General features: G+C 46.2%; 2 protein-coding genes across 3 annotated transcripts; both read right to left on the bottom strand.

Annotated features, from left to right (window-relative positions):
* Nucleotides 1–69: 69 nt before the first annotated feature.
* On the bottom strand, nucleotides 70–2,012 carry LOC125527312 (protein FAR1-RELATED SEQUENCE 5-like). The gene is made up of 3 exons (XM_048691848.2): nucleotides 1,809–2,012; nucleotides 1,569–1,706; nucleotides 70–1,485 (listed from the first exon to the last, which is right to left on the bottom strand). The coding sequence occupies exons 1-3, from the start codon at nucleotides 1,983–1,985 to the stop codon at nucleotides 931–933; spliced, it is 870 nt and encodes a 289-aa protein (XP_048547805.1). The 5' UTR covers nucleotides 1,986–2,012; the 3' UTR covers nucleotides 70–930.
* An 11,542-nt stretch (nucleotides 2,013–13,554) lies between these two features.
* LOC125527311 (glutathione transferase GST 23-like) lies at nucleotides 13,555–14,681 on the bottom strand. 2 transcript variants are annotated; one of them, XM_048691847.2, is made up of 2 exons: nucleotides 14,183–14,681; nucleotides 13,555–14,102 (listed from the first exon to the last, which is right to left on the bottom strand). In XM_048691847.2, the coding sequence occupies exons 1-2, from the start codon at nucleotides 14,627–14,629 to the stop codon at nucleotides 13,767–13,769; spliced, it is 783 nt and encodes a 260-aa protein (XP_048547804.2). In that variant the 5' UTR covers nucleotides 14,630–14,681; the 3' UTR covers nucleotides 13,555–13,766. The 2 variants fall into 2 exon arrangements, with proteins under 2 accessions (XP_048547804.2, XP_048547803.2); XM_048691846.2 differs by having other exon boundaries at nucleotides 13,558–14,112; nucleotides 14,183–14,672.
* Between the last annotated feature and the right edge of the window lie 692 nt (nucleotides 14,682–15,373).

Below are 15,373 nucleotides of genomic sequence, written 5' to 3'. Positions count from 1 at the left end.
AATTTGATCCCTGAATACTGATTTGTAGTGTCATCACTCAGCAGAGAAGAAACCATGGATCGGTTATGAACTTTTTTGTCCTCATTCATGTTTTTAAACACACATATTGAAACTAAGTGTGAGATCAGGCCATGGAGGAGGGCTCACTTGTACAGGTTATCTGCTAAACCTCGAACTCTCACATGGAGGAGGGTTGGCATCATTTTAAGTTTAAGTAAGTAAACCTACGTGCCTCTGTTCATTTTTATGCCAGTAATGTTATCAAGACAATGGAGAAGCACTTCCTGCTAGTAATGTTATTGAGACAAAGAAGCACTAATTTTTTATTGTGTGTATTGTGGATTTTTCGTGCTCTACACCATGGCCATAAATCATGTGTTTATTTTGGATGGCATCTTAAGATTTTTAGTTCATTATTGTGTTTTGGTCCTGTGGGTAATTCTGGGTGCCAATCACCACCAGCAGGTCCACTAGCAGTTATTTTTTTGTCTTCTATAACTGAGCTACCTCTTCTTTAGTTTGTCTAAAACCGAGTGCTTAATTTATTGCTTTGGTCAGTGTGATTGTGAATATAGCCACCAAACAGTTGGTATCATGTACATTCATTACTCTGAAGACATGGTCTGAATATCGGTAGCGACTGCAGGTTCTTAATTACAACCCCCTAGTATTCTTGTTTGTTCGAAATGCTGCACATAATCTGCTAACTTTTTAGGGAACATTACTTCCAAATGACCACATAATTTGTACTTGAATTAGTTTCTGCCACTTGGGTGTGTTCATCTAGAGAAATATATCATTGAAGTTCATTGGCGAATAGTAAAATTTGATACCTGTGTCTGTTTGATTTTCACAACCATGTTTGATCTGAAAATACAAGGAACTCCAGAACTTCTCAAATCTGAGCATCTGAATCCTTGATCGAACTTCTCAAATTACGATGATAATTCTGCAAGTCTCTTTTGTGCAACCCACAAACTCAGATCCGCCCTCGCCAATACGAAGCAATCGGAAGGCACCAGATGTGCCAATGCTAGCTGCATGGCATGTGAACAGAGTGGTCTTGGCCCTCTGACTAACTTGTCTATTTGACTTGATTAAATGTTGTTTGCTAGGTGTGACAAATTCATGTGTGTGTTCTTCATGAAAATATACTATTGAGTATATGCCACCCTGCATAAGCTTGACAGTTATCATGGCTTGGCAACCACATCTAGTAATCTTTGTCTTCTTCTGCTTACTTGGCTTATTTCCGGTCACAACCTTCTTTTCTTCCTCTGCCTTGGATCTGAAACCTGCTTTGGCACACAAAAATCGTCTCCAGACCACCAAATTATCTACAGTCCTCTTCTGACCGATTCGAACTGAAAAGCCAACGTTGTGTGCATAAGCCTTGTAGAACTCTTCGACGGCTTCCATGTTCTCGAATGTCATGCCTACAGCCGGCTTTACATTTTCATCACATTCCGGTGTACATGATGAACCCTAAAATTACAGGACGGAGTGCATCAGAAATTAATATCGGTTAGAGGAATAATACAAAAACTGAGGATAAAATATATGCTCACACAAAAAGGCCCGCTGCTAGCTCCTTTCTTGGGTGTGCTGAAGCTATCCTGGACGACTGGAGGGAGATTGATTTCTGGTTGTCTATTATTGGCACCATCGGTTTGCAATGAAAATTCACAACCGAGCCTAGGTTCCATCTGTAGTTCAACAACAGCGGGTACGGATACGTATCAAAACATCATCTTGATCACGTTTGCTCCAAGGACTAACAGAATTAATCAGGGACATGTACCACATACCTCTGCAAGGGTACGGGGAGATTGATTTGGTGCTTTATCGGAAGTTGCTGGATCCATACTCATAGAAGGGATGTTGCCGCCGCTAGGTACGGGCGGTGATGAGCGCCGCGCCGTCACACATACATGGGAGTCTAGGAGGAGGGTCGATGGCGGCGCTTTGGATGGATGGATCTCCATTATGTGTTTGGCGTGACGACCAGAAGTCTAGGCATGGAAGACTTGAGTCTTGGTTCATACGTGTAGGGGGTTATATATGTGTGAAAGTGTTATTAGTTATCTTCTGAGCCCTCCCACCTCTCACTAGATGCGTTGATTTTGGATCCAACGCACCACGGGCAAACTTTTCAGATTTTCACCACCAGTTCATTTTCACAGGATACGTTCCCTTTTTCTTTTTCTTTTGTTTGAAGCTAGATACAAGACGGCTCTGAATTGAGGAGATTCCCAAACGTGCTACACATCGTGCCGGCCAGAGCACGGTTGCGCCGCCGACTGGATAAGGATTCCTTCTCCTTCGTTTTCAGATAAGGCATATCCTGTCATCAGCGAGTATAATGCATAGAGCAGGAGTCCTTACGTCCCATCCCACATTTCCACGATAGCATGAAAATAGACCATGGGGCGTTTGGCTGCCAACCGTCCGTCTCTGCATTTGTGAACACGCCGTCATTTCATAGAGAAAAACACAAATCTTGTATCATATACGGTCCGGTCAAAATGAAGGAAACACTTGTGCGGCTATAGATGAGCGTGCGTGCTCTTCTCACTGCGTGCGTAGGCTAGCCTGCTTGGTGCGCTACCTAGCTCTAACCCATTTTGGCAAACGATTACCACACGCACACACCTTTGTTTGTGCGTGTACTGCACTTTTTCCACGGTTCGTTGGTGCGCGCCACGATATATACATGCACGAAGGCGACCTCCTGCGCCTTTTATCCATTCACATCTGCAGATCGTGTGGTCTTCTGCCAATTGAATTAACACCGGCCGTAACTCTCTCGGTTGCCACACAAACATGCACGATCGTGTCCTAGTCCACACGCATGTAGGTTCTGCTGAAGTTCAGTCTCAGTGGGGGATGTAGTGGCGTGTGTATGTTGCGTGATATATACAGTACTTTGACAGTTTGACTGATCCTGCTACCTTGACTCACCAGTGGACAATGGTGTGGTGGTGAAATTGCTGAAAGCACATCACGTCTGTACGTAGGGCTGCAAGAAAAGCTCGGGGCTCGTAAGCCGCTCGAGATCGATTCGTTTTTTGGCTTGATTCGAGATTGACTCGAAAAGAAACAATCTGAGTTTAAACACTTTATGCAGCTCGACCGAGAAACGAGTCGATCTTGTGCCAATATTGGCTCGTTAATTTTAACTCGATAGCTTGACATAATATCGTTATGTTAAATGATCATGCCATATATTAAATGAAAATAAGATAATTTGTTATCGTATATGATGTCCACGATTTTTCTCCATTTTATTTACCTGCAAACATGAAAGCTATGCACCTCCGTTTTTGTTATCATATAAGTGCATAGAAGATTTAGGCCTAATTATGGTACATGGCCAACTATATGTTAAATATCCCGTTATTTTTGACAAAAGTTCCCACCATATGCACCTTCATTTTCTTGTTTTTCGTCCACGAAGACCACCATCTATTGCTAGTTGCGCAAGAGACCAAGATGAGCTCTCCCAAGCACGACGAGATGGGGGTACAAAGTTGTGTCGTGTTACGTCCTTATCTCGTTGGAATAATTGTCATAAATTTATAATGTTTACGGTCTCATTTAGCTCGAAACTAGCTCGAGATCAACTCGAAATCGTTATAAGTTGAGCACGAGTCATGTTCTATAGCTCGATCTTGAGCTTCACTTAGTTTGAGCTCGCTCAAATTTTAATATGAGTTGAGCTGAGCCAAGTCCAGCTCGCTCGAACTCAACTCATTTGCAGCCCTAACTATACGAACGATGTGGTCCTGCACCCAGACCGGCCCGGTGGTCGCCATGAAACGGGCGACTTAGGGTGTGTTTGGTTGATGTCATCAAGTGAAATGTAATGGGTCGGTTCCGTCCCCAAAGCCCGTTCCCGTGTTTGGTCTGTCGAAGGAACGAGAACCCACCAATTCCAGAGAATGGCATATTCCTTGTTTATGCGGAACCAAGTGATACCTCCAAATCGAGCGGACGACACGGAACGGCTCTCGCTCGTCTTTCCCAGTTTCCCTCCCCGGCGCTGCATCTCCCTCCCCAACCTTGCGCACGCCGTCGCCAGCAGCCCCACCGCGCACGGCCATGAATGGCCACCGCCGCATCCGTCGCGCTCGTAGCCGCCCGGCCACACCTGCGTCTGCCCCTCCCCTGCGCCGCAGCTCCCTCCGCATCCTTGCGTCTGCTGCCGCCGACAGCCCGACCTCGTGCGGCCATGACTTGCCGCTGCCGCATCCTCGCGCCGGCGCTGCTTGCCGTCGCGCCGGCCGCGTCCCAGCCTGGCGCACCTGATGCGTCCCACCGAGTAGGAAGGTCGGGCGGCTCTCTCAATCATCATCTTCAGCCGAGCATGGAGGCCGGGCAGCCCTCTTGCTCGTCTTCTTCAGCTGGGCATGGAGACTGTGCACACCAAAGGCGCCATCGTCGGGGAGCTTTGGCCGCCGCACCAAGGAGCTTGTGGTGTGCAGCGACATTAGCCGTGGATCTTTTTTGCAGGCACTGAACTCCAGATCAATATACTGCAGCGTCAAGTACATGTGTTCTTCCGTATTCAGATTCAGTGTTCCGTGGGTATTCTTTTGTACTGCAGCGTCAAGTACATCTGCTCATTACAATCGATGTAATCAAGTGTTCAACACTCAGTTTAGGTATCTATCAAAACTCTAATTCATCATGTAATAAAGTGAGATGAACAATTCCATTCCATTCCATCTCTCAAACCAAACATTAAAATGTAATCATTTCATTCCTTGAAACCCCTCCTACCAAACATAAAAATGAAACCGACCCATTCTAGTAGAATGAAACCATGACATTCCATTCCACTTCGTTCCGAAACCAAACACACCCTTATGGAAGGGCCTAGCTCGATCGAGCGCCGGTTAATTTACTTATGGAATGGCCTAGCCAAGCTTTTGCTGAATTTTAGCCACGGCCGGGTCATTTAGGAAGCGGTGCTGTGTAGCTGGCCGGTCCTTAAACAACAAGGCAGCGGCGCAATGCGCGCATCGATTAATCAGACATGTTCTCTATTGGCACCCCGTAATTGCATGAACTGAGCGGTTGGCAGGAACGTCAGCACAAACAAGCGAGCAGTACAACAGTGTTCTTCTTCGAAATTGCACCGCTACTCGGTGGGGATTAAACACAGCATGTGGCCGGGTAGGTCCAGCTTGACCTGACCTTATGTTTGTAGCACCGAAATTGCTGTGCAGACGAAACTGCTCACACGATGTGCAGCCGACAGTCAAATCCAACGGTGGAACAGTACTGCTGCTGTGCATCACATGGCTTGAACTTTAGCGTCGTCCACAAATCGTCTGTGTGACATCGTGTGTAAGAACGCTGCTATACACACGAAGTCAAGAACACGCGTGTACGCATGTGCTTCTCTACAAAGATAGTTATTTTGCTTGACGAGGACGGCTCAACTCTTCAATTTTTTGGAAACCTCGGCATCTGCATCAATCGATGCACCACCACTCTCCAACGGGGCTCACACCTCTTTCCATTAATTGCTTAACAGAAATACAACAGTCTCAGTTTGTTTTAAGCCACAGCACGCTGAACTACTAGAGAACGACTAAGCAAAAGGAGACCGAAAGGGGAGAGCGAGTTGGGGCATCAACAGGAAACCCGCAAAAAATGACTCTAAAACGAGTCATCCACCACGGGGTAAAAACCTGTTGACACCAACCATCCCATCCTCGAACCGAACAACACGACGACACTAGAGGAAAAAACTTTAAAGCCGTGTACCCAATACACTCGGCTTATATTGATATAAGCACGGTTTATATATAAGCCGAATAAAACACCCGGCTTATATGACATGGTTTACACTCCATCGGCTTATAAGGTATAAGCCGAGTGCCAGTGCAAAAACTCTCAGTTTATGTATATGCCGTGTGTTTATAGGAGGCTCTCGGCTTACTAAAGTAACATGACGGCAGCCGGAAGATAACGGCCACGTGTCACCGTCTGTATAAACCGAGTGTTTGCTGAAGCCACACGGTTTATAAACTGAGTGCCTACAAGCGCTACACGTTTTATCTATAAACTGAGGCTCTCGGCTTACTAAAGTAATTTGAGCACATAAATATATATGAATAGAAGCATTGTAGTAAATGTTCTGTTGGAAAGATACCATTGATGCAACAAATAAAAAAACCTGAAATTCAGAAAGGTGCTTGCGTGGGACATCACGCATTAGTAATCCTTTCTTACCTTAGCCCCCTGAAACTAATCATATGATCCATGTTGTCCAAAATTATATGAGCTCATCATCCATGAATGAAGCTAAAAAGAGTAAAGTAGTGATAAGAAATCATCCTAATAATCAAACCTCTAGTCCAGTATGCACCCTGTATAAAATAGAAATCTATGAAGTCATTACCTGCACCTGCAGACACGGTTTACAGCCAAGGCGTGGATGAGAAGCTCATCCAGCAACTACACATCATCGCCGGTGGCTCTCGACTTGATTATCCTCTTCATTTTCTACGCTTCATTACGTAATCCATAACGACATGCTCAGTGAGCGTGTTTTTTGCTACAGAACGTTTCCTAGTATGTAAAAAAGAAGAATTGCATCAAAATAGGGACACACTTTCAGTATAAATCTGAAGCATACAACATGATTCTTTCTGTTAATATATATTACAGTATATGAGAACTGAGATACAACAGCATACTGCACATCTTCTTAAAGAAACAAATGGAGACTGAACTTATCTACTCATGATATGTGTCTAGTAAAGTCTGCACCTGTATGTATAACATATACTCCCTCCGTTCCAAAATAGATGACCCAACTTTGTACTAACTTTAGTGCAAAGTTGGGTCATCTATTTTGGAATGGAGGGAGTATATGAAATACAACAGCATACAATTTAGTATCATAGATTCAGTGAGCAGACACAAATTTCTAGGAAGTTTATTGGTGTTACAGAATCAGATCTTATAATTGCATAACATTTAGGCCGATCAATTCAGCCACCATTGTGCTCCTCCCGAAGAGCCCTGAAGCATCAACCCCTAGAGATTTTAGGCCGATCAGCTTGGTCAACTTCATCAGCAAACTTTTCATGAAGATCCTTGCCTCGAGATTAAGATGTAGGATGAACGACCTTGTTCAACCTTGCCAGAGTGCCTTCATCAAGGGTCGCACAATTCATGATAATTTTAAGTATGTTCAGTGCCTTGCCAAGATGTTCAAACAATCAAAGACGCCGGCCGTGATGTTGAAGCTGGACATTGAAAAGGCTTTCGATTCGGTCTCTTGGGAGTTCCTGCTGCAGGCTCTCGAGGCCAAGGGCTTTGGCACCAAGTTCCGTGAGTGGATCTCTATCATGTTGTCTACTGCCACTTCCAGAGTGCTTGTCAATGGGGTTCTCACGGACTCAATTCACCATCAGCAGGGTCTCCGGCAGGGAGACCCTATATCGCCGCTGCTTTTCGTCATTGTGATGGACTGCCTTGCTGCCCTCATTAATGCCGCCATCGAGGCCGGGGTGCTCAAACCTATAGGGCGATCTCGCATGCCTTTCCGAACCTCACTCTATGCAGATGATGTTGTGATCTTCATCAATCCGGAGCCTTCTGAAATTGCATCCATCAAGCAACTGTTGCAACTCTTTGGCAATGCGACTGGGTTACACACCAACTTCCAGAAGAGCTCTTTCACCCCAATTCGCTGTGAGGGCTTCGATCTGGCTCTGATTATGGGTACCTCAATGGGTGCATGCAAAAACTTCCCCTGCAAGTACCTCGGAATGCCACTTTCTGACTCTAGGCTGAAGATGGTTGATTATGAGGAATATATTGACAAGATACTGGCTAAAGTTCGTAGCTGGAAGTTTGGACTCATGGGTCTGGATGGGCGCCTTATACTTGTCAAGCAAATCTTGTCTGCGATGGTGGTTTTCCAAATGATTGCCCTGTCACAACCGATTTGGCTACATAAAATTGTTGACAAACTCCGAAGAGGCTTTCTTTGGGAGAGCAAGGAAGCTGCCGTTGGGGGCAAATGCTTGGTAAGCTGGAAGCTTGTGTGCCGGCCGAAGATTTATGGGGGACTTGGGATCCCCAACCTGCAAGCTCAAGGCCTAGCTCTACGCCTTCGCTGGCTTTGGCAATCCTGGAACGAGCCGGACAAGCCATGGGAATTCCTACCCATGACAATCGACAAGAAGCTTAGCAACCTCTTCAACGCATCTGTCAAGTTCAACCTCGAAAATGGAGAAAGGATTAAGTTCTGGTTAGATCCTTGGTTCAATGGGGTTGCTCTGAGTTGCGCGGCGCCTGACCTATTTGCTTGCTGCACTCGCAAGAACCTCACTGTGGCTCAAGCCCTTCATGATGGCCGTTGGATTAGACACCTGCGTCACCCTCTTGCACCAACATCCATTGTCCAATTCACAAGGCTCTGGGAGATGGTTGCCGATGTGCGCCTACTGCAGGGAACTCCGGATTCGGTGATCTGGAGATGGACGCCGAGCGGTGCTTACTCTTCCGCCACTGCATATGCCGTGCAATTCGAGGGGTGCATTCGCCTCGCCGGCCAGCGGCACATTTGGGCAGCAGATGCTCCACTAAAATGTAGAATTTTTGCTTGGCTAGCGATCCTGGGCAAATGCCTTACAGCGGACAACCTACGTAAGAGAGGATGGCCACACGACCCGATCTGTTGTCTCTGCAGGGCAGCGGACGAGTGTGCCGATCACCTCCTGGCACGCTGCTCCTTCACCCAAGCACTATGGAGTTTGATGTTGAACCACTGCAACCTTCCCACAACACTTGCACCGACAGGGGCAACCTCCAGCCTCGCTGAATGGTGGGAGTCCAACGTGGTGAGCATTAATCTGCCCAACTCAAGGGGCTGGGGTGGTCTTGCGGTGGCCATCTGGTGGTTCACTTGGCGCGAGAGGAACGCTCGGATTTTCCAAAACAAGGTGTCCACTGTTAGCAGAGTGTTCAACTCGATGATGGATGAGTTTATGCTATGGAACCAGGCTGGGCGTCACAGGATTCAGCAGATTTTAGACAGACCACGTGAGCCGGACTGACTTGGGCACTTATGTATAGTTGTTATGATGTCTGATGTTACTTTGTTCCTATTCTCGGCCTGGTACTTGTGCAGGCCACAATACCTGTAACACCTTTCTTCCTATAATTGAAAAGAAAAGCTGCTCCGTCAGCTTTCGTAAAAAAATAATAATTGCATAACAACTCTTACTAAGCAAGTCCCAGCTCCATACAACAGATGCAAAAACTGTACAACAATCAACTCACATTTGTTTTAATTATTTAGTACATCAACCTAACAAAAGAACGAAAATAAAGTTTAGCAAGAAGAAACAATATTATTAAATCCTAGCAAGAGGTTAACTTGAGCATCATTTTTTTATTTTGCGTCTTGCTTTGAATAAATATTGTTCAGGTGCCTCCTTGTTGATGCATATACACTGCACATCTGCAACAACACCATCAAAGAAATTCCATCAGAACAAAGTATAGTTTGTGCTTGTAAGATGCACAGTCAAATTGGATTACTGGATGAGAATAAATTGAAAGAATAGAAAGAAGTAAATAAAGGCATATTTTTTTGCTTGTATGGAACAGAAAGAAGTAAACTGAATAAATCGTGTGATACTCCTAAACGACTAATCCACTTCCCAAAAACTTTAGAAGAGGTTCTTGAGTTCCCTATGCAGAAGTACGCCCACATAATTAGATTGTATATAGCATCTAGAAATCCTAGCTATCCATGTAATATGTAGGTATGAAACTGAACAAGTGTGTAACAGAACATGCATGTGTTCCTGAAGATGCAACTGGGGGAGGGACGGGAACCAAGACCTGGTTGGGGGGGGGGGGGGGGGGGAGGGGGAAACAGGGCGACAGCGCGCGGGGAGAAGAAACAGGGGCGGCGCTCGGGAGAAGTGGGGGCTGAAGGTGTTCCGCGGTGGATCTGGGCCAAAATGGCCTCTTTCGCGTGTCTATTTTCGCAAGTCCCGCGCTCACTACTAAGCCTAGAATAGACTGGTAAGCCGTGTGTCTTATAAAAACACACGGTTTACAACTTTTTTTAATATTTTTATTTTATTTCAATAGAAAAAGTTTATTATTTTTACTTCTAATAATTTCTATATTTTATTTTATTGTATCTTTACTATACATATTTTATTTTCTTCTTATTGTATTTTTATTTCATTTTTTAATAAATAATGATTATTTCGTACGATGTCGCGATATCCCCAACATTGATTATTTTGTACGATGTCGCGGCATGGAAAATCCTATGTGATGTCTTTGCGACATGTGTATGCCTTGTGCGGGCGAGGGAGGGGCAGGCCCAGCCACCGGGTGGGCGAAGGTACCTCGACGGCATGCCTGGTCCAACTGTTTTAAATCCTCGTAAAATCGTAAGATGCCGGAAATCCTCAGGAGCTAGCATGGCGTCATCACATGGCCCCTGTAGGGTGTGGTAAAAGTTTGGGCGCGTTTCGAATATGCCTCACTCGAGGATGCTTGTAAACTACACCATTTTTGAGGTAGTCTCTGGGTATCGAGAGGGAACGTGTCTAGTTTGTGAAGGCAGTGCATGTCCTGTTGCTCCGTTGGCTTCAAAACTTCTCGTGCTCTCAAAGGAGGCCATGAAAAGACATGTGCCAAGCCCCTGCATTTTTCGGACCCGCCTGCAATATTTGATACATTTATTACACTACTAGGGTTTCACCACTGAAATTTGCGGATCTGTAAGGCGCCACATGAAATCATGCCCAGAAAGTGTCATGGGAAATCATATGTGATGTCTTTGCGACAAGCGTAGGAGTTATGCGGACGAGAGAAGGGCATGTCCGGACATCGGGGGTAAAATTACCTCGGCGGCTTGCCTGATCTAACTGTTTAAAGCGTCGAAAAATCGTACGATGTCGGAAATCCTCGGGAGCTGGCATGGTGTCATCCCATGACCCCTTTAGGGTGTGGTAGAAGTTTCGACACGTTTTGAATACGCCTCATCTGGGGCCACTTGTGAACTACCGCCAGCTCCGAGGTAGTCTCTGTGTACCGAGAGGGAACGTGTCGGGTTTGTGAAGGCAGTGCGGGTCATGTTGCTCTGTTGGCCTAGAAACTTCTTATGCTCTCAAAGGAAGCCTTCGAATGACACGTGCCAGGCCCCCACATTTTTTGGACCTGCCTGCAATATTTGAGACATTTATTGCACTGCTACGGTTTCTGCGTCAGAAATTGCAGATCTGCAAGGTGACAGATGAAATCATGCCCAGAAGCGGCATGAGAAATCCTATGTGATCTCTTTGCGACATGCGTAGGCCTTGTGCAGACGAGGGTGAGGCAGGCACAACCACCTACTTACTTCGGGTTGTCGAGTGTCCAGCCGTGTTTTGGCTCCCAGCGAAGAGCCAAGCACTGGGTGTAGAGTGAATTTTCAGTAATGACTTTTGCATGTGATCATAATATGGGTAACCTAGGGGGTTGGAAGAGTACACTAGTTACTTTTGCACGTGATCATAAAGTGGCGTTAAATTGGGAGTTTCGAAAATAAGACCCATAAAACTAGTCGGGAGAAATTGGGTGAGAAAGAAATAACAATAAATAGTAAAGATAAATGCAATGAAAATCATTTTAAACCAATTTTCCATAAATTTCATGGGTTGCCAACATATAAGCCGAGTGCTATCTTAGGGCACACGGCTTACGTACTGTATAAGCCGAGTGCTATCTCAGGGCACACGGCTTACATACTGTATAAGCCGAGTGCTATCCCGCGGCACACGGCTTATAGAATGCTCCATGACGGCGCCGTCAGCTACCTCCGTTCTAGACACGTGGCAGATGTCTTTGCTGAGTGCCAGCTAGAAGCCGAGTGCTTTTTCCTGTAGATACCGTGTGCTCACTATAAGCCGAGGGCTTTTTTGCCTAGACACGGCTTAGATGCATATAAGCCGAGTACCCAAAATATAGCTCTCGGCTTATAGCCTAACACACGGGAAAACAGAATTTTCCTGTAGTGCGAACACCTCGTGCATCAGGAGTAAAGCACGAGACGCCAATACAAAAGGAGCCACAAAACATCTCAGCGGGCATCAAAACCCCAGTGAAATCATAACCTTCAAAGACTACTGGCCAAAGCAACTTCAAGCTCCCGCACCATTCCCCAGCATAAGCCTCCCCTAGGAGCGGAATGATCCGCCAATGACGCAGCCACGCGCACCATCTTCTGCACTCCAGCCTGGACGCTTTCCTTGTCGATCCCTTTCAGAAGACCTGATCAATACATCAAAAAGGAGCACGCAGTGAAAACAGCCTCCAACGGAGAGCGAATGACACATTTATCAAAGGTTGCCTTGTTGCGAGTGCACCAAATACCCCAATAGATAGCAGCAACAATAGTCATGTAATGTTTTTTATCCCCAGGAAGATATTTATAAAGCCATGCCCAACTCTGCCAAATAGTTTTAGGAGTACAGGATGCTCCCAAAGCTGTCCCAATCGCCCCCCAAACAGATCGAGCAAACACACACCCAAAGAAAAGGTGATCCGCAGTTTCAATATCATGGCAAAATGAGAAAGTTGGGTTCCGAGGCCAATTTCTTTTGCGCAGGTTATCCCTGGTAGGGATGGCATTCTGGAACAGTTGCCAAAGGAAGATTTTAATCTTCAAAAGAATCTTAGCTTTCCAGATCAACTTGTAATCAGGTCCCGATAAATCTTCTTCTAACCACTCATAAACAGATTTTATGGTGAAAGCTCCTTTGCTATTAAACTTCCAAATAACTTGGTCAGGTGAACCATTCAAAGAAAGCTTTTTAGCCCCATCCACCACATTAGCCCACTGATCAGAAAGCTCAGCAAAAAGATTACGCCAGAATCCCATCACAAAGTTATTAGCAGCAAATTTCACTAAGGTACAATGTTGCTTTTGACAGATATCAAATAGAGTAGGGTAACAGGCTTTCAAAGGGGTCTCAGTTTGCCAGGGGTCGTGCCAGACCCTAGCCAGGTTGCCCATATCTATGCGAATTCCTCTGCCCTCCATATACACCTTTTTATCCTTCATAATAGCTTTCCAACAAGGGGAGTCATTAAATCGGGTCTGTACATTAGCCACGTCTTGCGTTTAAAGTACCGGGCCCGTACAATCTTTTGCCACAACCCACCACCTGACTCCAATTTCCACCACCATTTAACAAGGAGACTAATATTCTGCTTATGAAGATCCTTAATACCCAATCCCCCTTTTTTCTTAGAGAGACAGACTCTAGCCCACCTAACCCAATGATAAGCCCGTTTATCTTTCTTCCTCCTCCAAAAGAAACGTCTATGATGTTTATTCATCTTCTCAATGAACGTTTTGTTAAGGAGGAACATAGACATAAAATAAGATGGAATCCCATCTATGCTAGAGTTAACCAAAGTTAATCTAGCACCAGACAAAGCAACATAACTAATCCAGGCAGCTAATCTTTTCAGGAGCTTAGCATCTAGGAAATCCCAGTCCACGGTTTTAAGCATAGCATATGTCACTGGGACCCCCAAATATCTCATAGGAAGCTTGCCAACCTGGCACCCAAACATCTTAGCATAAATTTGGTCAATATCGTTATCCCCGCCAATTGAAAAAACCTCACTCTTGTCAAAGTTATTTTTTAGCCCAGACATCAGTTCAAACAAATAGAGTAGCAGCTTAACATTCACTGCCTTGTCCACATCATGGGAGAAGCATATTACTGTATCGTCTGCAGTCCCCACTCCCCCTTAATAAGATCAGGAGACTGCCGCACGGTCTCGTCGGCCCTGTACGCCCTCGCCCAGCGGCACAGCGCCGGGTGGTCCTCTTCGGTGAGCAGCCGCACGCCGGCCATCTCCTCGACCACCCCCATCCAGTGCGCGAGCGCCCCGCCGACGGCGATGTCGAGGAAGCCGATGGCGTCGCCGCCGAAGAACCTCTTCCCCTCCGGCAGCTGCGCCTCCAGCAGCGTCAGGTTCGCCTTTGTCTCCCTTGCCGCCGCTGCCTGCGCCCCGCCGTCCGTCCACAGCGCAATCCACAAAGGCTTCTTGAACTGCGCAGGCCTATAGCAGAGTCGTCGAGTGTTCAAAAATGAAAGCTGGGTGCTGAATTGAATTACGGCGGTTGCTGTACCTCCTCTTCGAGGAATGTTGCCCAGAAGCGGGCGTTGGCGCGGGCGAGGGGGTCGCTGGGGAGGAGCAGCGGGCCGCCGGGGAAGGCCTCGTTGACGTACTCGACGATGACGAGCGACTCCGGGATGGAGAGGTCGCCGTGGAGGAGCACGGGGACGGTCTTGTGGACGGGGTTGTGCGTGAGCAGCAGCTCGCTCTTGTTGTTGAGGTCCTCCTCGATGAGCTGGTAGGGGACGCCCTTGAGGCGCAGGGCCAGCTCGGCGCGGTGGACCACCGGGCTGCCGAAGCAGCCGATGAGCCTCACCGGCTCCGACGACATCGCGGCGGCGTCGCTCCTCCCCTCCATGCCCGCCTGATTTTTCGCTGCACTCAAGCTCCGGCCGCCAGTTATATAATTCGTCCTAGTGCGTGTGTTTCCCTTGCGAGAAACTTCACGGCAGCTTCGCATCGAAGATTAGCGATACGTTAAATTAATCATGCCATGTTATTCCACGGCTGAAAGCCCACCTTTCACATCTCTAAGCGACAGTTATCAGCTTGTGATGATGACACGGCATTTTCATATTTTTTTCATGGTATAATATGTCCCTTATTTATACTAGCAAAAAACCCGTGCGTTGCAACGGAGACATAAATATTTTGTAGTTCAATACCAATTATATGTGACATTTCTGCTAACCTGCAGAACGTCATAAATTATAGAATAATGACGCCTATAAATAACAATGCACCAGGAGAAACAAAATCACCTTTTTAAGTAAAAAAAGCCCTGAGCCAACATTCAAGTAATTTAGGTGCTGATCTTTGTGCATAGTACTCTCTCCGTAAAAAAATAAATATAGGAACGCTTAGGTTTTTAAAAGTGATGATCTAAACGCTTTTATATTTCTTTACAGAGGGAGTACTATGCTACATTACACGGTGGTGATGATACAAGCAGGAGAAAATTGAGTATTATGAAGTGAATCTACCAAACAGCTCTGACTACTAACGATCAATCTAGATATTTATGTGACCTTCTAAATCAAGGCCCTTAAGTTTCGTTTGATGCTGGCCTTACTTCATGTAAAGGGATATCAGATTGTTGATTGATGCCAAGCTCGTTGTCGGTGTCAAAACCGGCGGATCTCGGGTAGGGGGTCCCGAACTGTGCGTCTAGGCCGGATGGTAACAGGAGGCAAGGGACACGAAG

The sequence above is a fragment of the Triticum urartu genome, chromosome 3A, assembly GCF_056163025.1.
Source record: "Triticum urartu cultivar PI428250 chromosome 3A, HENAU_Tu73, whole genome shotgun sequence".
Taxonomy (NCBI): domain Eukaryota; kingdom Viridiplantae; phylum Streptophyta; class Magnoliopsida; order Poales; family Poaceae; genus Triticum; species Triticum urartu.
This window is presented reverse-complemented; position numbering and strand designations above follow the sequence as displayed.

Bases quoted from the DNA above. Each gene is read 5' to 3' on its own strand.
- LOC125527312 (XM_048691848.2), bottom strand. From the start codon at position 1,985: ATGGAGATCCATCCATCCAAAGCGCCGCCATCGACCCTCCTCCTAGAC. The intron at 1,707-1,808 runs GTATGTGGTACA...GTTGAACTACAG, and splicing joins CTCCCCGTACCCTTGCAGAG to ATGGAACCTAGGCTCGGTTG. The intron at 1,486-1,568 runs GTGAGCATATAT...CTGTAATTTTAG, and splicing joins CTAGCAGCGGGCCTTTTTGT to GGTTCATCATGTACACCGGA.
- LOC125527311 (XM_048691847.2), bottom strand. From the start codon at position 14,629: ATGCGAAGCTGCCGTGAAGTTTCTCGCAAGGGAAACACACGCACTAGG. The intron at 14,103-14,182 runs GTACAGCAACCG...AGGCCTGCGCAG, and splicing joins CAACATTCCTCGAAGAGGAG to TTCAAGAAGCCTTTGTGGAT.